Here is a 23,062-nt window from a genome sequence, read left to right as displayed (position 1 = left end):
ACACAAACACACACATACACATGTTTTAATTAGAAGCAGTATTGTGTTTATATTTTATATTTTATATGGTCTAGCTATTCATCAGTGACTACAATGATTGAACTTCATTTATCTAGCTTTATTTGTTGAACTGTATCATGAAGAATTAACATGAGAAAAATCTGAAGTGGGCCTTTGGTCATTTATATATGTAGCAGTGTTAAAACAAGTGGAAAACAATATTTCAGTTTTATGTCTTACATTTTATGTTGCACTCCGCTGTGAGTATAAATAGTGAACATATATTCTTTGTTATCTGTTAACAGCTTTAAAAAATAATCAGAATGTGAGCTGAGCTTGTAAAGAAAAAATGATTTGATGCATGTGTGTTGAGGACGGTTTAAAAGGTGCCAGAACAAAGGCAGACAATACAGAAATGATCCTAAGCTTTAGATGGTGACTTTTAAAGGCTTTTAATGATGTTTTATGATGTGCAAATTGTTAAATGTGTCTGTTTTGGACCAAAACCATAATTTAAAGTGAAGGGATTTTGTATTTCTCCACTAGACATCCATTTTTAATGGTTCCAGAGTAGATTGAGTTTCATGAATCATGCTAATAAGGGAAGGGACACTGCTTCATGCAGCCCTCTGATGATGTAATCTCATAAACTGGTCTGGTGGAGATGAGACTCCTGGACCTTCATCACCACAACCAAACCCGGCAGAAATTACAGCGTCTCTATGAACTACCAAACAGAAAAGCTGTTTCTAATTTTCAAACCTAATCTTTGTGTATTTAACATGTCACTGGTCTAATCCAAACAGTCTCATCATTTGAATCCCACAGCGTTTGACTGATTCTGTCAGGATCCCAACATGTTGTTATCGTTCATGTCCAGGATTACTGATGTGGTCGCAGATTATTATCCCTACATCTGAAACTGCTCACGGCTCGACTGTCACTCGTCTGATTTCTGTCTCCTCCGCACTCTTCGGCAGCTTTGTTACTCTTTGCTCTGTGTAAATCCTCATGGTGGAGAAAGTATTTCAATCTTTTACTGCAAAAATACTCCATTACCAGTCAAAATCCTGCCTCGATGAGTAAATATGTTTTACTCGAGTATAATTGAAATTTGGAGCATTTGGTGAGTGGGGATTGTAGTGGAGGGGGGGGGGGGGGGGGGGCTAACGTAGAAGAAAATGAAAATATTCAAGTTATGTACAACTACCTCAAAATGAGAAAGTACTTTGATAAACTTTTGATTACTGCTGATGACAGTGTGTGTCAGGAGAGAGGAAACAGTGGAACAGTAGCTGGAGCTACAGTGACACCGTGTGGCATGTAAGTGGAAGTGCAGTTTTAGGTTCAGTATTTATTTTAAAAAGGACTATTCTGTATAAAGTAGTGATAAATGCTTATACAGGTTAGAAGACTTGTTGACGTAAATATGTGTTTTTTAACGTTTTTGTGAAAAATGTCTGCTGTGAACAATCACATGTTGAGGCTGGGACCATGAATAGATAATAAAACGAAACTCGTCTCAATAGAGCAAATACCTCCACCTAGGTCAACTGTCCAACAGATGAGTGGCTGATTCCTATAGAAGAAATATAAAAGTTTAGACCCCGTGTATAGTACATTTCATATGACATAATATTAAATAAGTGGAACATTTAAATAAATCAAATCAAATATTATTATTTATTTATTTTAAAATGTATGATTGAATTGGTCTCTGAACTTAACATCCCCTTTCTTAAATATTAGTCAATTGCTTGTAAAGCACTTTGCAATTGATTTGTTTGAAGGTTATGTATGAATAAAGTTTTTGATTGATTTGATTAATTGATCATCACAGTAAATAATCGATTAAAGAGATAAAAGATGAAAAAGGTGTAGAAAAGGCATTCGTTGTTCCCTGTGGGAAAGTGTTTTGTTTGCTCTCAGTGGAACTGGGAGAACTTCTGTCCTGATATAAAACATCAGATAATCAGAGTAACCTTGGGTCTTTCACAGATGGCGTTTGTTTGTGTGAACAGTCACTCCCACACTCTGACCTCCTCCACGGCTCAGTGAGAGCAGCTTCTCCTCATTGAACCCACACTTACTGTAAATACTTTATGGATCTTCACCTGCAGAACAAACATGACAACAAACAGGATTTTACACCATGTTTACGAGAGGTTTCTACTCCAGACCACTGTGGGGCACTAGGGGGACAACTGGAAGTACATTTAGAATTAGTAGAAGAAGAAAGAATGCGGAAATGTAACGGATGTTTTGAAGTAAGAACGAAACCGGTGATCTCGTTCTACTCGTTGTATTTCAGAGATAATGTTCGCGAACAGACTTTAATAAAGACAGTGAGCTCGTACTGACGCGGATCTCCTGTCGCTCTCCATCAGCTAGCTTAAATGAGCTAACGGTAGGTGTGCTAATGATGAATTTCTATGTCCTGTGGTGTTGTTGTGACTCAGTTAACTGTTAGCTCAACTCTTTACATTAGATCGTTTCAGTTTAATATGGATATATTTGTATTTGTGACACAGTAAAGTGTGTTTGTTTGAACCTTAAATGTGTTAACCACTTGTTTGACTGATTTTAATTGTTCACATCGAGTTACCCATTATGTTAAAGACATAATAACAATTTATATTATGTGATTGTGATATTGCTGTGTTCATATATCTACATGTGTAACACACTTCACTGTTTGATAGCTCCGTGAAGAGCCAGAGATTGTGGTGTCTTGTTGTGGCTCAGTGTGTTTTGTTGTTCTAACCCCTTCACAGGAAAATGTCTAAAAAGTCCAAAAAGAGGAAGCACTGGAAGTCGTCTTCATCCTCCAGTGAGGAAGATGAGAAGGTGAGGAAGATGACAATTAGTTATCTTCACTATTGTTGATTTGAGTCGTCCGTGTTGATGAAATCCTCTGTTTTGATATATGTCTTTTTTAATAATAACAATACAAAGTGCTTTGATAGCAGAGCAAAAAAAGTACATATAAGAGAAATAACAATCAGCAGGATCCAATGTGACAAGGAGGCCAGACAACCACGTTTAGGTTGTCGAACACAAGGGGGTGTTCAGATTAAATGACTAGATATAGAGCTATGTCACATGAAAACTTGAACACATAAAAGCAGAGATATGACAGTACAACTATATAAACAAGTAAAAGAAAAGGCGAAAAGAAAACGATAAATACACAGTAGAAGCATGAGAGAAAGTCAATAAAATGATTTAATATAAGTCACTGAGCGAGGGGCCCTGATGGCAAAAGCATGGTCACCTTGTGATAGTGATCAGAGAACAGTTAAACATCTCCATGTGTTGCCCTGCTCAACTTCATCCTATCTCTTCATATTTATACGCTTTATTTATTTCTCTCTCTTTTAAACTCCTTATCCTGCTCTTTAGCCTCCTCTGTATTCAAGGAGAAATACAGTGTATTTTTATGTAAAAAGAAAAAATGAAATACTAATAGGTGTCTACAAGAATCCTGTTTTTGGTAGGAGCGAAATCAAATATGTGGCAAATCAAAAAAAGTCGTAACATGAATGCAGTCTGTCAACAACCAAGCCAAAAACTCCTGGTACCCCGAGAGAAAGTGGTTCCGGACTTTGTGACCTTGGTGGAATCACAGATAGCGTTTGTTTGTGGGGGGAGGACGATAACCCGGATTCTCACTCCCACATACCGATGTCTACTCTTTTATTTTTCATTAAGAGCTGAATTTCCAAAAAGAAAAAATAACATGAAGGGCTACAAAAATTCTGTGAAAGGAAATACCTGACAAATCAAAGAATCTCATAACATAAATGCATAAATGTCCTCAGGATCTATCTTTTACTCACAGCAAGCTGTTCACGTGATATTTTGTGTTTTATCTTTCCTTTTTTCTAGGCATCCAAAAAACATGGTGTCCCCGACAGTTCCAGATGTGTTAAGAGGAGGCAGGAGAGGTCAGATGTTTTAACAAAAATGGCAGTAATGAAGAACAATATACTAACTATCGTGAGCATCATTCACCTTTCAAATTACATGATTATCTCTGACTGATATTGCCTGTCTTCTTCTACATGTAGCCGTGCAGCAACAAAGGAAAAGTCTGTTTCTTCTTCAACAAAAGATGATTCCCGAAGCGCCCGCCGGATCAAAACACCCGTCTACAGACACGCAAAAACAGAGACAACAGACCAGAAACCTGTTAATAATGGGGAAGAATGCACAAAAACAAAAAGTGTCTCTTTGCCATTCCGAGGGATAAATTGCTCTGATAAAACAAACGATTATGTTTCAGGGAAACATAAAACGGTTAGTGGGAGTAAGACTGCGGAGAGAGGTTCCTCAAAGCCCTCGAGTTCTGACACTAAAGGCAGCTTATCTGCAACGTCTTCCCGGAGGAGGCCATCCACTTTACAGAGTCGAACATGTCCAAGTTTGGTTTCTGCTGAAGAGAAGGAACAGAGTCACAAATTACAGAAGAAGAAATGCAGAACTGAGGAACCACCAAAGACTAGAAGGGAGAGCCACACTATGAAGACCAAGGAACCAAGCAGGACCTCCTCTGTCCTCATAGATTCTTTACTGCAGAAGAGAGAGGAGCTGGTGAAAAAGATGTGCCAACGGCATCAAGAAAATGATTCCAAGGCCGAAAGGAGCCAGTGGACAGAAGCTAAACCTCCATCTGCCTCCACCACAAATCAGTCCTCCACCACAAATCAGTCCCTCACCACAAATCAGTCCCTCACCACAAATCAGTCCTCTACCACAAATCAGTCCTCCACGCAAAATCAGTCCTCCACCAAAAATCAGTCCTCCACCACAAATCAGTCCTCCACGCAAAATCAGTCCTCCACCAAAAATCAGTCCTCCACCACAAATCAGTCCTCCACCCAAAATCAGTCCTCCACCAAAAATCAGTCCTCCACCACAAATTGGTCCTCCACCACAAATCAATCCTCCACCAAAAATCCGTCCTCTACCACAAATCAGTCCTCTACCCAAAATCAGTCCTCCACCACAAATCAGTCCTCTACCAAAAATCAGTCCTCCACCACAAATCAGTCCTCTACCAAAAATCAGTCCTCTACCACAAATCAGTCCTCCATCACAAATCAGTCCTCAGCCTCAGCCAAGCACTCTACCTCAGAGAGAAGCTCAAAACTGGTGAAGAGTTTCACTTTAATTCCGAGGAGTGTCACTTCATCGGCACATAAGACAGCATCATCTGCTCAGCATCAAAAAGATTCTCTCAAACCTACTCTGCCTGTCAGTTTTAAGATACCAAAGAAGGTTCAACCAAAACCAGTAGATTATACAAGTTACTACAATGCTGCCATTTCTGCTAAGAGAAATCTCAAACGTGGGACCGAGCTTCCAGACTCTCGGGCCAAAGTAACAAACTCCAAGGAGAAAACAGTCCAACAACCTCAGAGCTTTTTCAATGTAACTCAGATTCCTTCATCTGAAGGACAAGATAAGACTTCCTCCTTGTCTGACCCAATCCAAACTGTATGTGATGCCACCCAAGAGCCGTGGTATGACCAGGTAATGAAAAATATCATTAATCCTAAAGACAACAAGATAAATTACCTTAATATGTTGTTACAATGGCAGAGAGTATGTTCGTGTTTAGTTTTATAAATGTTGTGTTTTGTAGATGCAGGTGGCTGATGAGCTTCATCTTGCCCGTAATGAGAAGAAATTGGAGGTGAATGTAATGCAGAGCTATGGAGAACTGACCTCTATGGAAATAGATCCTCCCGAAGAGCCAGCTCCAGATCAATGCTGTAAGTTTTATGGCACATGTATGTATATATGTTCCAGTGTGTATATTTATACACACAGACAAACACACATCAAGGACACATTTATTTCCTTTGGTTTGTTTCTGCTGCAGAATTAATGCTTTACTCATAAACATGCACTTGAGTTATAAAAGAAAATCTTCACAGACACAAAGCTTTTTTCCGTGGGCAGTTTATTTTATTCAGTTGTTGACATTTGACATTCGACAACAAATAATTTAACGAACTTGAACTTTGTGTATTATCACAGGTAAACACTCCCCTCCACAAGACCTCATCCTGGTTCTGGACACCAACATTCTCCTCAGTCACCTGGATTATGTGAAAAAGATCCAGTCTCTGGGCCTTGGAGGTGATTGAAATCATCATTTGTTTCTTGATTGGTTTATGGCTGTATTTACTAAAATATCATTAAAAATAATATATGAATTCCTTATACAATGACCATGAAGACTGGGGTTGATAACTAGTGAATAGTATAACTAGTATAATCATACTGGCAAAAAAGTATAAAATCCCATGTGTCTACATTTAGTTGAATATAGATTCTCTACCATGATAAAATGTTTTATTTAACATTAGAATTATCACCGCGTGCTTTCTCTCCTTCTCATGCTCTGTCAGCCCTGGGCCTCCCTGTGGTCCTGATCCCCTGGGTGGTGCTTCAGGAGCTGGATTCCCTAAAAAGAGGGAGAGGCCTGTCAGGTTCTGTGGCACACCTGGCTACTCCCGCCATCTCGTACATTTACAACACTCTGAAGGGCCGGGAATCGAACCTCTGGGGCCAGTCCATGCAGCAGGCCGCTGAGAGCAGCAGTAAGTGTGGATTTCAGGAAAAAAAAAAAAAAAAATCCGTGCTTTGAAAGTAAGGATGGAACCTTTGGGTTAAAGTTTAAGTCTGTCCATGAGCTCAAATCAGATTTCTACTGGGAACTGTCGGGACATGATGACTGATAAATGTCACTCTTGTTTACAAAAGAACAGTATTACAGCGATTTGAGTCAAAACAGTAAACACAAAGTGAGGGTCTGCTTTTTTTCATGTCATTCCACACTTTGGTTCTGTCAGATGTGTTTGCACATATCTTAAAGTTTATATTTTGTCTAATATTGACATCTCTCTTCTTTAAAGTATAGTGTACGTGGTGCAAGAGATTATGGTCAAGCAGTCATTCCTTCATTAGACAGTAGATGGCACTAGCACTAAGCTGGTCCTCATAGCATACATTGTGTGCAACTCAAGGGCAGGTTGAACCCAGGCATAAGGTAACCCACTTCTTAGCTGTATGTAAAATTGATCAAACATGAATTTTTCAACATGGGCAATATAATCTCTTCAGGAAGGAGTGTGCTAAAAGTCATTAGTCTAACAATTTGTCCTATTCCTAAGTATTTAGGGTCCTACAGTCTCTGTTTTGTGTTTTTCCTTCCTTATCGTCATTGAAAGAAGAAAAAGACATTCTGTGCTGTTTTGTACAAAGTTATAACGCACTCATCCAAGTGCTTTCAGTGTTGTGAATTAAACATATCTCTCTGTCTTGAGATGGACCTTCATGTTTTTCCTCCTGTCTCCCTGCTCCTTCCTCTTTGTCTGCGTGACTCCTTGTCCCCAGATGGCCCGCTCGCTGAGAATAACGACGACAGAGTTCTGCAGTGCTGCCTGCAATACCAGAGTCTGTACCCAGGGCGTGCTCTCATCCTATGCACGTGAGTATCCCCTCCCCCCTGCTGTGTACTACTGCTGTTGCTGCTGCTGCAGAGTGCGTGTCCTCTGCAAATAATGCACATGCATGTGACAGTGAGTGGTTCCAGCCAGATAGTTCCAGTTTGAATGAGAGAAAGATGGAGCCAGACAGAGTAATTGGGCAAGAATAGATGTGCTGAGCAAGGCATTGTTAGTTGAGGTCAGGATTTTTTTTGACTCTATAGGAATGGCTGTTGGATTGTTTCACCAGTTTCTCCTTTTCACCTTTTTTCTCCGTATGCTGTTATTTTCCAACACTGTTATTTTTAATATGGCTAAAATAAATGAGAAATTAATGAGCAGACATTGGAAATTAAGCTGTTATTTGTGATGTCTTAATGTTATATATGCTACACGACACTCCCCCTCCTTCCCCTCTAGTAATGATAAGAACCTGTGCAGTAAATCCATTCTGAGTGGGGTTGAGGCCCTCAGCAAGAATGATTTGGAGGCAGAGGTTGGGAGATCCAGACGCAGCCTTCGCCCTCTCCTCAACACCGGCACTCCCATGGTGCCTCCCACAAGTCCTCAGATCTCCTCACCAGCGCTGAGCAGGAGTCACACGCCTGCCCGGCCTCATATTCAAGAGAGAACAGGCCTCTCTGTGGCACCCATAGTGAAATGTGAGCCCTGGATTAATGTGTTCTTCATGCAAAACAGGAAATTACCTGCCGTACTCCATCATAGTGCAGTAGTTAATAGCACATACCATCCATGCACTTGCCACCCACCTCTTCCGGTTTTCCTGGTCACTTTTCCTTCCATTCAAGTCCATCTGTACAAACTGTATAATTCAGTTGACTGCATCAGCTCACATTGAACCAATCTGTTTTGATGAGCATAAACTGGAAGCAGAAATAAAATGCCATTTTCACCCACGCACACTCAGTTAGTATTAAGCTTAACAGAGCATTTTTTTGATGAACAGCAACTTGCATTTAAAGGATAGCAATTGCCCTGTATTGTGTTGTTCTTATACTGACATGGTGTGGATATATGTGACTGATCACAGATAACCAGCAGCTCAGTGGAGGAGGAGAAGTGAAGGCAAACAGGGACCTCAGCAGATGTGTTTCTGAGCTGGAAGACAGCCTGCGGGAGGTGCTGTCTGATGTGTTGGAGGTGGAGATGAAGGCGGCTTTTGAAGAACTCTGGCTCGAGGTAACAATTAGGGTTTCGTAATTTCACATTATCTTCGAGATGATACTTCAATAAATGTCTCTAAATCAGAATTGGGTTCATTGGACTAATGTGTACATTCATAAAAGGGAATTGAATCAAGCTTAACAACAGAAGGGGGAAAATAAAAGAAAAGGGAGACTGGATACATGAAGTATATATATTTGTATATTTCAAAGGGTCAAACTCTTTATAGTTACTTTATATAGTGAGGTTTCCATTTAATAATGCTGAATGATAAGTTGCATGAATGTAAATTGAACATAAAGATTTAAATGAGAATGACTTCATCCTTCCTTTTTGTTTATCTTTTTCTTTCTTGTAACAGATCGTTTATCTCAAACCACCGTGGACTCTTCGAGATGTCCTGCAGTGCCTGAAAAAACACTGGATTGCCGTATTTGGTCTCATCGTGCCGCGGCGGAAAGAGCAGACTGTTTTAAATCTCATCGAATTCTTCCACTCAGGTCTGTATGTGGAAGTGGGCAAAATGTTTGGTGTTTGTGTTAGAAATTTCAATTCTCCAGCTGACTGTCATGTGTAAAATAACAGCTTGGAAAATACAGATAATGTAGAAAAAGGTGGATCATGAGTTCAGGTGGATGTTTCTGTAATGTAGGTTACTGTAAATGTAGGTTAGTGTTGCTATAAACAGTCTCGTCTGTGTTGGCCATAGTCCAATCACCTGATCGCTCAGCAGGAACTTGAACCAACACAATGTGAACATCGGATCTAATGTAAAAAATTTGCATGTAACTCAGCAAAGACCAGAACAATCTGTTCCATGTTTTAAAGACAGTGACGTTGAGTTAGATCAGAGGGCAGCTCTTCTTTATATCTGTGTTACCGTGAGCTGTGACATCAGATGTGGCTTAGAATGAGCAGTCAGCCACTTCTCAATGTGGGAGCCTTTGTTTTCTGTAGAATAGAAAAAGGCCTGATACCATCTCATAAACTCCAGATGGAAACATGTGATGCTAGTTTCCTTGGAGGGGATTTGAATCTCTGAACATGAACAACAGAGTTTGAAAAGAGGCAAAAAACTGCAAGAGCCTAAAAATTCACGAGTGAAAACAGCCAAGCTTCACTTCCTCATGTTTGTTAATGCAGAGAGAATCTTTGTTCCCCTGTAGCAGTTCCCTAAAAGCTGAGGGTTTGTAAGCAGAGTTATTTGTTCAAACACCCTGTTGTTAAATAGGTTTAGACTGGTTAAATATAATGGTGGTTAGAGGAAAATGTCTAATATTCACCACATCAGCCTCGGGGGAATGTTTCTATTCCTCATGGGAGAGTGGTGATGAAACACTGACTCATCCCTCAGATAAAAGCCTTACTCCAGCATGACGCTGGCTGCCCTGCACTGGAACCCTACAGAACTACATACAGAATCAGGTCATCGGTGAAAGCAGGACACTCAAATGTGTGTCAGAGAGATGCTGAGTCGCCCGCTGCAGCAGCTCTTCCTCTGGATCTCATCGCTGGGTCTAATTACAGATGCTTACAGTGCTGTGCGTGTGCATGTGTCTCCCTCTGATTCAGGCTTAGTGTGAGCTGGACTGCTTCAGCCATGGCCCAGTGCTTTGTAAGCCATCCAAGAATGTTGATGGTTAAAACAATAAGATATTTGCCCTTGTTCTGTGTGTCCTTGGTTCACGAGCATGATTCTGGATTTCTTGGTACCACGCAGCCTGGCTCAGTGCCAGGGCTCCGCGAGTAGGAGGCGGAGGAGGGAAGGAAGGAAGGAAGGAGGGATAAACCGTGTGTGAGGTGCTGGAGTGGAAAAGTACTACATGTGATCTTCTGGTCTCTGTAGTACTGTGTGTGTGTGTGTGTGTGTGTGTGTGTGTGTGTAGATGCCTGCAGCTACACTTGTGAGGACAGACTCTCATAGGCCTACCTGAAATAAGAATTTCTTAGGTTAAGGTAAGGGCAAGCTCTATGAATAGGCAGGTAGCTTTCAGTGTGACAGATAAAGTGAGGTCACAATAAATGAACACATACATCTAAGCAGAAAAATACCATGAGTGTGAATCACTTGTTTTTAAGTGTCCCTCTCCCTGCTTCTGTCTTTCATCTTGATATTCATCAGTTCTCACAGACATCCATCTTTATGCACACCTATTCCTGAATGCCCAACTACATCTGATTTCAGGTAAAACCTCGGACTGTGATGCCACTTTACAAGCACTTCAAGAAGCCAAGGAGCTTGTGAAAGCATTTGGGAAAAGTTCAAGCCTTGTACCCGGCGCCATTTCCATAATGGACAACATTTTCAATAAGCTACAACCTCAGGTCAGTGTTGAGCACATGTGAAGTTGAATTCATGCGATCAGAGCTCAGATGCAATCAGTGCGGTACATTGTGGTATTTGGATGGAGAGAAATACTAGGAACACACTTCTATGTCCTTTTTTCCACATTTATATATCCTGTCTATACACAGTGAGTCACCGAGAGGAAATCTCTTCTCCACACTGTTGGATTCTATTTAATATTTTTCAAATGGATTAACAGCCTCATGCGAGTGTGTCGGAGGAATCTCCTGCCTGCGATGTTGTCATGAATGACGAGGACGAAGACGGACAAGTCATGTCCTCTCAGGTCACCCATCAGGAAGTGTGGGCCCTGTTTGAGAACATCTGGAGTAACGTGTATCAGGAGAGGTGAGCGAATGCCTCTGCTTCCGACAGTGGGGAGGTCAAAGGTCAATGTGACCTCATGATTATGATTTTTCGAACTACTGCAGACAACGATTTATTCTCATGTCTTTTTTACAGATTTAACTGAATGGCATAGATAGTTATCATTATTATTACCATTAAAATGTTGATCTCTACTGATGCAAGAGGACACTGATAACAACAGTTGACAGTAAACAACAAAAGACCTGTTGAAAAATTAACCAGACTCCATCCCTATAATTATAATTACAATAAACGGTCATGTGACATAATGAGTAGTAACAACAAGCACCACTCTGGAGGTTGTTTGTCTTGATACGTGTGGGGGGCTTTTTTCCACTCATCGACCTAACAAGGTCATTATTTTCTGTCATGTTTCAGCTTGGAAGTGTTCAAAGCGCTGGGCTTTGACCCTCACACCATGCAGGGTGTCCGGCCAGCGGGGGGGCCTCCGCCACCACAGGACGCCGTGGCCTGTTTGCACAAACTGTCCAACATGGTGTCACAGCTGCTTCAAGCCTTCAGCAGGTATCTCAGCTGCCTCTTATCACTGCTCTGAGCCCAAACACTCAGCTCCTCTGCCTGTCTGCCACAATGGTGTCAGCTTCATATTGTCTTCAGTCTCTTACAGTTTATCATTTGAGTTCAAGCTGGGACAAGAGCAGGGACATTTGTCACTATAGCTCTCATTTGTGAATACACAACGCTTTAGGTTAATGGTCATAGTGAGTGTTTATGGAGCTTGGATCATTAAACATTGTCTATGTAAATGGACTTTTGTTGGTATGGTCAACTTTACATTTTATGTCACTGACTCTGAGGGCTTTTTTTTAACACCTTCCAAAGCGATTCTGTTTGTCGTTATAGAGAAAGACGCCCTCACTCGTCCATCTTCACTTAACACTCTCCCAAAACTATCCTTCCATCGATATCTGTTTCTATGTGATTATGAGAACTTTCTTTTTACAGAATACTCCCCTTACAAATCTGTAAGGGCAGGGTGAGGTGAGGGGCAGTCAGCTGCAAAGTGCAACTTCACCACTAGATGTCACTAAATACTAGACACTGAACCTTTAATGTTTAAACTGAAAAGTATCAATCGTTGCTAAATAATTAAGGATTCGTTAACAACATGTTAAGAATCATTGCTATCTCCTTAATTAATACACATATATCGTTATTGGTCCTCAGTGGGGTTGTCTTTTCAGTCAGTCCCCCTAAGAAGCCCCTTCAAACCGTCCTTGATCCGTCCTTAACCAACCTTCTCCTTCCTATGTCCTGGTTACGTGTGTGCACGTTGCGTTGTATGACCTCATAGCTCTCAGACCCTACTTGGCATGTAGCGTTGGCCTGGCTGTAATCTGCTTGACCTTAGCTCTGCCTTATCACCTTTCCATGACGCAACAGGCAGCCCGACACTCTGACGCAGTGGCTGTGTTCATTCCTGTTCAGTTTATTCTTTGGCTTGCAGCGCAGGTTTGCAGTCAATGTCCTTCAGAAGGTGTTTTAACATGTCACAGTAGGAAAAGTATAATTGTAAATAATGAACATCATTCACGGCTTGATTCTCTTGACCTGCTTCAGCTCTGTTGTTCTAGTCTGCACGGTAGACTGTATATTTGGATTGACAGTAATACGGCTCCACAAAGGTGAAGCCATAGTGTCTTGATCTGCCCCTAGTGGCTGGTTGCTGTATCTCCGTCTCCTCCATGTTTGCAGACAAAAAGTACTCGTCATTTTTGTTGTTTGTTATTTTTTATTGTTGTGACGTCTTTCTTCCACTGTTGCACAACCCCCACCTCTCCTTCTCTATCACACACATATGAAATGTAATAACACACCAACACGAGGTCCAGTCAGAGTCTGGCATCATTCAGGATTTCCTGTGACATTTTGGATCTCTTTGAGGGTCGGTGATCTATCCAAAGGGCAAAGTGTGTCCTGATATCCCACTGTTTCCTCCATGTGTCACTATGAAGTCATTCTGTCGGTCTACAAAACCAGTAAAGAGACTTTTCCATTGATTGTGATATGCTCCTGGAAACAACCTCAATTAAGTAATTGACCTCCATCATCCTAGCTTGATAGTTTACAGTTTAAACATAAACCTTATATTAAATAACTATAGATGAAAGAAAACACACATACAACTAAAAATATAGAATATGAAATTTTTTATTTTATGAAATTGTATTTAATCTGCAGAATTCATTACAGTGAATATTGCCAAACAGAAATGCAGATACTGATATGTCTGTGAAAGGCTCATATCTGAATCTGCTTCATACAGAAAATATCTTATCTTTATCTTCTTTTTTAGAATAACAGAGGAACATAAGGCAACATCGTGTGTCGTGTTCTCAGCTCGGTGGATAAAAAAAGAGCAGATAAAAATCCGACCTCTCAGATCATAAGGTGCTAAACTCCAAAGTGTCCCAAGGGCCTTTTATCACCTCTGTGATGTACTTGGCCTCCATTGCTGCTTGATCACGGCTTTTCTCATCCAGCATATGAGTCTTATGGTGGTATTTAGCAGATCTCAGGCGACGTTCAGTGACCGTACACCTGCAGCTGCTTTAGTGGAGGTCTTTGTGTGAAGTTAATCAGTCTGAGAAGAATCAGCGAGTGTCCTCAAAACCTCAATCAGTCATTTGTGACGGGGAAAATGTTCAAATCCCAATCAAGACCTAAATCTACTGAAGGTGCAGATTTCTCCTCTTCAAATAACAACCTTCTCACAGCTGCTTCCGTGTGGAATCGTTCTGCCACGTTAACACTCTGGGTTTATCTCCCCTTTGTGTGTCTTCAGGAAAATATAGATTCTTACAATCTGAATGATAATATCATAAATACTATCCCTTAATAACAGTCACCGTGCTCACGCTGCCTCAGATTATAAACATAGCTAATGTGGTCGATCCCTGTCCATCTTTGGAATAAGCTTTTTGCTTCCATGCTTCCTTCGTCTCTCTCTCTGCAGGAGCCCTGGTTCGTTGTGTTAACTTCACGTCTTTGTGCTCATCTGTGAACATGCCTGTGTGTGTTGGGCTTCTCGAACACTGTTGCCTAGGAGACAGCCCGACTCATTTTCACGTGTTCAGGCAGAGCTATGACTCAGCCCCCCCCTCACCCCCCGTATCCCTCTCACTCATTTTTCTCATTCTATGGATGTAAGATATGGATAATTTAGGACTCTTCTCAATGGGCCATTTTCTATTCCTCATCTTTCCTTGCCTGACTTTCATAACGTTCTCTCTTTGTGTGTTTTTCTCCACTCCACTCACTCCACGGAGTCACTGACAGTGATGTGTTTGTTTGTGTGGATGAATTGCCTTGTCGTTAAAATGATAAATAAAACATATTAGTTGTGCACTCCCGTTGTTTGCAGATTTCAGTGTATTCAATCTTGCATTTATCAGGAAAGTAATTGTGAAAAGAAAGTCCTTGATAATTCATTATGGCCAAACGTAATAAGTCCTATTTCCCTGAATAAATTTGCTATTTGAATCTTAATTCTTTCGGAAAAAGAAAACAGTCTCACGTAGTTAAAATGTTTTAGCTTCACCTGAAAGTGAGAATATTTCTAAAATGCGTTTTTTGTTCTTCAGTTTGTTTTCCTCGGCCCCGAGTTTGGAGAAAGTCCAGACACTGCTCAGCATCATCCACTTTCACAAGGTTGGCACAATGTCATTATCAAACAGTTAGAAATGCATTTAATCAAGGTCATTGGACATTACCCCCCCCCCCCCCCCCCCCCCCCCCCCCCCCCACCTGCAGTGGTCTTCGTTATGTTGAGCTCACCTTGATCTGTGCAATGCATTGGGTTTCAGGTCGTTAATGTGGACTCCAGAGTGACACCTGCAGACCTACTTGATTGTTTCTCACAACAGGAGTACAGGTAGGACAGACATACAGACACACAAGCACGCGCACACACACAAAGACGCACACGCACACTCACACACACAGACGCACACACTTAAAAATTGAATTGATATAGAGCTCCCAGTGTGTACAGCTGCAATGACACCAGTCTATTTGATGGTATAACAACAGGACAGGGACCTTTCAGGACAAATCCATTGTTTATACTAGTGAAATGAATCAAGCACCACCTCGACACGACATGTCCCCCGCTGAGTCTGCTGTATGCATTTAACAGCACATTCTTTTTGTGACCACATATCAACACTCGGACGTTGTCAGGTTGTGTTTGTCGCAGCGTGCCCGGGCTTGTTTGCTCTCATTCACAGCCTCTGGAACACGACATCCTGGTACAACACATCCCCTGCAGAGATCACACATTGTGAGTGGCCAAGCCAACACTTCCAAACAATTCAATCCCTGATCATTAACATATTACCTTGACGGAGTGAGCCAGAGGGATTTGAACCTGGATAATGTAACAGGCACAGCACAGTAATCACCGTGTTGTTATTTCATGGGACCGCATTGTTCCCTTGCGGTTATCACAAATCTGTCTGTCGCTCTCTTCAGCCATTAAAACATAATCACACACTTAACCTCGGAGGAGGAAGATTAATCTGTTGCATGAGTTGATGTGAGTGCTGCTGTAGGATTTAAGAGGTGGAGTGAAGAAGACATGTTTGTTTAAGTAAGCAGCTGACTGTATTTGAACACTGGAGATTAAACCGTGCTGCTGCGTGGACCCTGATAAACTCTCATAAAGTAAAGAAAGTGCTGATTTGCAATGACGAGCCAAGATCAGAGGCACAATGAGTCAATGTCACTTCAGTGGCCTATGTATTGTAAATAGTTATATCATAAACAGCTCTATATCATTATGTGAAATATAGAAGTATATTTAGGGTGAAGCCAATTGCTTTGTGTACTCTCTCCTTGACGTTTCAGTTTCACTCAAAATTTTCCACCTTAAAATGCCTATAAGGATCTTTAATAATATTGGATTATGGATTTCATTTAAAATTATTTCCAACCTTAAAAAAGTAAAATTAAATTTACTTTTTAATGCAACTTTTTATAAAGCTGCATTCATTTTATTCTTGCTTTATTTTTTTATGTATTTCCTTGGAACAAAACTACCGAACAAAACCAACATGGATCCAATAACCATCATGTAAACTGTGCAGCTTGGACTCGATTTGGCCATTGCTCACCTAGTTTGTTCATTTGGGACACGTGGGCTAAGATGGTCTTACATTAATATTGTGAGCACAGTTCAGTTGAACGTTCATGTCGGACATGAATACATTTCCCTGCAGCTATAAGTGTCTTAGAAAGATTTAAATATAACAGTAATCTGCAGCAAACCTGTTATCTTTGGTCTTAAGAATAAATATGAGCACCTGTTAGTGCAAAGTCATCCGACTCATCCTGTGTATTTCTGGCAGCTTTTTCTCGTCCTAAATATAAACATGGTTTAACTTGTTCTTAAGTTACAGCTACGAGAGAGAACTTAGAAACTGTGTCACATTACAGGTTAATTACCAGGAAGCCCTGACAGGTCAAACGTGCAGAATAAGTCAAAGGGATCTGTATTGGAAAGCTGGATATTGATATCAGGGTTGGTGATGTGTGTTATATATTTCAACGAACAATTACATCAAAAAAAGTAATATAGAAATATCACATCTGCTTTCATTTCTATATGTCTTAAGCTGCAGGAAAAGTGAAATGAAATGTGATATCCATAGTTTGTAGCAACACAGGAGCAGTTAACACATGGAGGGACCAGAAGTCCTTCCTGGTTCATCATGTTGTGGCTGTGGAGCTAAAGAGCAGCCAGTAATAACCATGGAATCAAGCCACAGATATTAAACAGATGATTTTCTTTAGACAGACTATGTTTCCTGTTTCTCAATGGAGATGATTTAAAACCCTTTCAGTCAATTATTGCGTCATTGATTGCTTCACATAAATAACTCTAACGTGTGATCTGAAGTAACCCGCAGCGTTATCTCTGTGTATATCACAGAAGCACTTCCTGGTCGTGAATAATGACATGACATGTTTGACATGAAGCCAAATGAAACCAAAGGTTGATTTAGTATCAAACACAACATCTGCCGTGTCACTTCGTGGAAGAGCTTTGCCGGCACTTAGCTTTCACGTCATCCCGGCTTTTGTTACAAGGGCCGACCGCTGATAGATTTAGTTAAGCTGCCCGTGTTGTGATGCTAAATATTTTATTGGTAACTTTCACTGTGAACAGATCTGGGCCTTTACTCGGCGAGCGCATTATCCACAGTGTTAAATATTTGATTCTGTGCTCGGTGCGGTGGCATGATGTCATACGTTATATAAAGCCTCGGGGGGGAGGGGGGGGTCACTGGATCCGGCTCCGTCACTGACGAGCACAAACAGAACTCGACAACAGACACTCTCTAACAGGAGCTTTTGGGGGTTTCATTAAAATGTCATTAAAATGATTATAAATCCATATATCTGTTTTATGGATCCATTTGTTTACAAGCTTTTTTCTTGCTTTTTCAGCCGTGACCTTTCTAAAGCATTTTAAATGATTAGGTCCTTAGAGAGACTGAGCTTGTTTTTGTGATCACATTTTAATTTAAGAAAAAAAAAAAGGAGATTAGAAACAGATACAAAAATACAAGTCACAGGTTATCATATCATCCCATCCAAAAGTTATGTATCACACCTCTCTGTATGTTTGTTGGTTTGTTTTTTGTTAGCAAACAAACACAAAATCGCAAAGCAACTTGAAGCACAACCACAAAACAAATGTGTCGATTGTCCGATAGTAATTCATGGATCTTGATGGAAAATACTCTGAACATAAGGGGCCAGTCGGGCCTCAGCAGTATTATGTGCCCTCCTGAATCGTATTCTACTTTTGAGTGTGTGTGTTTTCTTTTAAGCAAGTTGGAGGGAAAAAGGCACAAAACAACACAAATTAGTTTTCGAGTGTGTCTGTGTTTCTCAGCCTAGTTTTTGCCTTCTGCTTGAATAGATCCAGGTGGACTGGGAGTTATCCAGCAGGAGCATCCGTGCATCTCCCTCTACCGGCCCGTGCATGTGAAGTCAGTGCACGTTCGATGCTCTGATCGTCTGTGATTCTCCTGGTGTTCATCCTGTGTCTGTGCTCAGCTCATAATGTGACTCATGAGTTATCTGATGATTTGCAGCACGTGACCAGTTTACATGAGCTCACATCTCTTCACATTGTTCAGTGTGTGTTTGAATGGAAGCTCACATCCTGGTTGAATCAGTGTTTAACTCGCATGTTGCTTTTCTTACGTAATTCATTGACTGTTTGACGAACAGCGTTAAACATCGGCTCCTCGATCTTGTGCGGTCGCTTCTGGCAGTGTTGTCTTTTGTCTCAATATTTACTCATCAGTTTAACTCAGTCAAATAGAATGACCTGCTGTTATATACATGTGCACAGCCTGTAGGGAGCAGCACACACTTCCCGCGAGGAAAACCTGGAGCCTTAACATTAATGATTCTTTTTTTTTATTATTTCAATCGCTGAGGGGAAACTGTTTTACGCTTCATAAGGCGGATCATTCACGTTTACTTGTTCCTCACTGAGTCTTCTATCTTCACATATTAAATGAAAAATGGATCATAGCCACATATAGAAGCTGTTGCTCCATAATGTGGCTGAAGTCTTAAGAGCGTTTCATCTCTCACTGCTGTGATTGGTCGGCACCAGAAGCCCTCGCACGTCTTTGTTCATCAATACGTTTCATAAGCAAACCCTGTGCTCCCTTGTTAGTGCTGAGACCTTCTGCCACAGACTGAGTCAGAGCTTCAAGGTCAGCGGCCACTTTCAAGTGACCCTGGAAAGAAAGACTTTTAAAGAGAACTCGGTTTGACTTCCTGTCAGATCTCTCTCTGCGAGCTGAGGGTGCAGAGGGAAAGAGAAACGCTCTTCCTGCTCATAGGCAAGATCCGTATTTTCTATTTGAAGGGAATTATTAAAAATAAAACTTCAAGTGCAAAAGAGAACAACCAGAAATAGATTTCAATATAAATAGAACAAACCGGTTTTGTTCCTCCTTTCACAAACACTGACCCTCCTGCACATCTTGCTGCTGTCAGCCTCCCTCTCCTCCTCGAACTGATGCAGTAGAGCATGGTGGAGGTGAAGAGTTGGTCGCCGTGGTGATCATCCAGGCGTCTGTGGGGGGGGGGGGGAGTGAATCCAACCAGAGCCACGTGACGAGCGACGGGTTATGTCAGCGTCTCACGTGCTCCTGGGTTCTGTGTGCAAATCGTTACTCGTCTTGTGAGGAAAATCCATTAACTACCTGTCAAGCACTTTGGGCGGTTACACAACACAACACAACACACACACACAATCAGGCGCTCTGCCTCTTTGTGTACAGGTTGTTGATCTGGGTCAGTGACTCTGTGCTGAGTTCTTGTGCGTCACAGCGAGTTTGCGTGATTGCCGTCGGACGTGCTTCAGACACACAAGACTTGTGGGTTTGTGGGTTTCAGAGTTTGAGAGGCGGCCGTTCAAACAGACCACGGAGCGAGAGAATAGAAAATCAGATCAGCTGTGATGGACGACAACACATCCAGGGGGGAAACACAAGCTGCTGTTTGGACAGGTTATGAAAACACACAGCTGCGTACTGGGAGGAAGACGGGGGGGGGGGGGGGGAGTGAATGGGTAGAACAAGTGTGGGTGAAAAACGGGGGGGGGATTCTGGTCTCTCTCTCCTCCCTGGAGTTGCATAATGTTCCGATGGAAACAAAGCGGAGACGGAAACAAAACAAGCAACAAGCTCCCTCAGTGTCTCTGTTGCCAAGGCTCCGGCAGCCAAGTGCATGTGCCTGTGCTCCCAGTGAGACCCTCTGTGTCCTGGACTGGTGTTGTTCTGGTGAAGGCGTGCATGTATACAGAACCAGAAGAAAAAAAATGTAATTCAGCTGCAGAGAAGTCTGTGTAAACCGCTGACAGGGGGAATGTGGGTCTTCTGGAAGCCGCCGCTCGCACAGAAGCTCTTTTGTCCATCAGAACATTCTGTGCCCGACTCGGTCAGCACATGGAAAGTTCCCTGAGAGAGAGAGAGAGAGAGAAAGAGAGAGAGATGTCTGCAGAGGGTTCGGCTTCATCCGGATCCTGCGAGGGAAAGTTCTGAAGCTCTCCACCTAATTGGGGAACAAATGTGTTGCTGCCTATGCAAAGGGATTCAGATATTACACAAATCAAACACTGAGCTGGACATTACTTCATCAATAAAACCCGGATCGGCCCCTTTCCCCTTAAATCCACACACTCCGCTTCCACCAGGGCTTGTGGTATTGTTTTTCTGTTGTTTTTGTGTAATCTTGTTACAAACAGACAAACAAACCAACAGAAACAGGACTGATCTCTGTACTGGAGGATTTCTGCCAAACTGTGTTGTGACATTCAACTCGTCATAGAAGAACAAACACCCAAACAGACTGGAGGGAACAATTTGGTTTTTTTGTCCTCTTCCTTGTGAATATTCTTAAAACTGGATAAACATCCCAGCAGCTGAAATGTAGATGTCATGTAAAACTTTAACTTTTGTTGTCACGAAGATGCTGAAGTTTAATCAAATATAAGAGCAAACACAACAAGTCAGGTCCGATGGTGATAGAAGAAAAAGTTCACAGAGAAGATTGATGATATAAAACAGAAGGACTTTGTTTGTGGAGCTTGAGAAACCATTGGTGGATGTTGTCTAATTGTTCTTCCTCTTATCATTCTAACAACCAGTGTGACTATGCTCAGATATCACAGTGTATACAGATCTTTCTCCTGTCAGCTCCGCCGGTGGAACCCGTTCAGTCTGTGGGGTTTTGTTCTGGTTTTGTTCTGGTTTTGTTCTGGTTTTGTTCTCACTCATCATGGGAACTGTTCTCTGCTTCCCTCTGTAAGATCCCTCCTGCTGCCTCCTGGACTGGGAGCTCATCCAGTTCAATAATTAAGGGTTTCTCTCAAAGCTGAAAAGAAGCCGTTTGGACTAACATGATAATTTCATCAATAACAGGGTCGTTTTTCAGAATTTACAGCTGTGTTAAGGAATCTCTTCCCCCCCCCCCCTTTTGACCAGATCCAAGCCCTAAGTAAAGGGCTTCTTTAAAGGCCCATGACATCATTCAGTTTCACAGAAATGTATTTCCAAGGTTTTGTGTAATACTGCTGACAAACAAATGAACAGGGCTGACAAGCTGATTGATAAAGTGTGTTTTTGTTTTGTCAGTTGTGTTGTATCTAACTAATATAATACATTTAACCCCCCCCCCCCCTCCCTGTGTTCTCAGGGAGAAGCTGAGGGTCGGGGGGACGCAGCTGCAGGGTCTCCACGAGGCCCTCGGGCGTTGTGCAGGGGCCACAGGTCACGACCTCTCCTTCACCACGTCGCCCTGAACAGACTCGAGTCAGGACGTCGGCCTTGAGTAACTGACAGAGGGACACACTGTGTGTGTTAAAGGGACGTCTGCTTTTATGGTGCCTACTGGGGTTTTCTTTTAAATAATTTATAAACATGTGTTATTACAGAGACAACACTGTTCTCCTCCCCTGATTGAATGGATGACTGTGGATGTACTAAATGAAGCAACGTTCTACAGTCACATCCTCGTTATTTATTCTTTTGCAGCTTTCGGTTACTGAACATGTTTCCAAGAAGTGTAAATTATCTGAGATCAAATATATTTTTAAGGAAGAGTTTTATGTTTACAAGAAATTAAAAAAAGCTTTGAAGCACTGTCTTGTGAGAAACGTTTTCTTTTTTTAACCATCTAATCTCCAGATGTATTCAGCCTCAGTAACTTAATCCCTGCAGTTTTTAGGAGAGGCTCCACTGACTAGTACTGTGTGTGTGTGTGGTGACTAAGGGGATTATAGTGCAGGTGACGCCAGCAGACAGGTTGAGATTACACCAGCTGCTGCTGCTCTGACACACATTGAGGCTGAAGCATCAGACGTCATACAGCAGGAAATGGAAGGGGGGGGGGGGGCGGCAGGCGGAGGGTGGACGGATAATGAGAAGCGATGATCTGGATTTACTGAACTTCCTGTCTCGTCACTTCAGGCCAGACAGTGAGTCAGTGAACTATCGGTTAGACGATTAACTCTTTAATTTAGAGCTGCGTCTCGAGCTTCAAGAGTTTTCTACTGTTGTATAAATATTCTCCTTTAACCATTTGTAAAAGATGAAATGACACAAACCACTGATCCAAAGAGAACCTGCCTCTCATGTGAAGCTGTGCAACCGGGAGCCTGGTTAATGAGAAACTGAAAATACCCTGGATCGTTGAGACGGACGTGTCCATGGAGGAGGAATCTCCTTTTCTCTGAATAGTTTAGTTTACACAACACAAATACAAAATAATTGAATGTGAAAGTGGGTGTAATCAGTAGTATTCAGTAATGGCTTATTCTTATAAGCCAAATCCAGCTGATTTACAAAAGATAAAATGTAAAAGATTTTAAAAAAAGTCACCAATAATTTATATATAAATATTAAAGAGAAACTGGGATGTACTTTAGTATAACAGGAAGAAAAAAAAGGGTTTCCTCTGTTGATTGTAAATTGTGATATATAAAACCAGAAAGATCCAGAATGGCTGAGCACGTAACTGAAGTCAGTAAATATAGACTCGTTGTGGTCTGAGTGTTTAGTCCCTACTTCCTGGAGCTCATATGGAGAATTTTCTCCGTCAAGGTGCGTCA

General features: G+C 41.6%; 1 protein-coding gene across 3 annotated transcripts; it reads left to right on the top strand.

Annotated features, from left to right (window-relative positions):
- The first annotated feature begins 2,219 nt into the window (after positions 1–2,219).
- Positions 2,220–22,061, top strand: swt1 (SWT1 RNA endoribonuclease homolog). 3 transcript variants are annotated; one of them, XM_053431082.1, is made up of 17 exons: positions 2,220–2,407; positions 2,775–2,847; positions 3,889–3,947; positions 4,071–5,535; positions 5,648–5,777; positions 6,046–6,147; positions 6,420–6,611; positions 7,408–7,501; positions 7,941–8,161; positions 8,551–8,699; positions 9,046–9,184; positions 10,870–11,009; positions 11,231–11,379; positions 11,779–11,925; positions 15,006–15,072; positions 15,228–15,295; positions 21,649–22,061. In XM_053431082.1, exons 2-17 carry the CDS (start codon positions 2,779–2,781, stop codon positions 21,752–21,754), a joined length of 3,297 nt encoding a protein of 1,098 aa, XP_053287057.1. In that variant the 5' UTR covers positions 2,220–2,407; positions 2,775–2,778; the 3' UTR covers positions 21,755–22,061. The 3 variants fall into 3 exon arrangements, with proteins under 3 accessions (XP_053287057.1, XP_053287055.1, XP_053287058.1); XM_053431080.1 differs by having other exon boundaries at positions 7,920–8,161; XM_053431083.1 differs by lacking the exons at positions 11,779–11,925; positions 15,006–15,072; positions 15,228–15,295; positions 21,649–22,061 and having other exon boundaries at positions 2,221–2,407; positions 7,920–8,161; positions 11,160–11,287.
- The last annotated feature ends 1,001 nt before the right edge of the window (positions 22,062–23,062 follow it).

The sequence above is a fragment of the Pleuronectes platessa genome, chromosome 9 (assembly GCF_947347685.1).
Source record: "Pleuronectes platessa chromosome 9, fPlePla1.1, whole genome shotgun sequence".
NCBI lineage: Eukaryota > Metazoa > Chordata > Actinopteri > Pleuronectiformes > Pleuronectidae > Pleuronectes > Pleuronectes platessa.
The sequence above is the reverse complement of the archived record's forward strand: the minus strand, read 5'-3'. Positions and strand labels throughout refer to the sequence as shown.

What these genes read in the sequence shown, in the direction of transcription:
- swt1 (XM_053431080.1), top strand. Translation starts at nt 2,779, where the DNA reads ATGTCTAAAAAGTCCAAAAAGAGGAAGCACTGGAAGTCGTCTTCATCC. An exon ending in GCCAGCTCCAGATCAATGCT is followed by an intron (nt 5,778 to 6,045) that starts GTAAGTTTTATG and finishes GTATTATCACAG; the next exon opens with GTAAACACTCCCCTCCACAA. An exon ending in CGTGCTCTCATCCTATGCAC is followed by an intron (nt 7,502 to 7,919) that starts GTGAGTATCCCC and finishes CTTCCCCTCTAG; the next exon opens with TAATGATAAGAACCTGTGCA.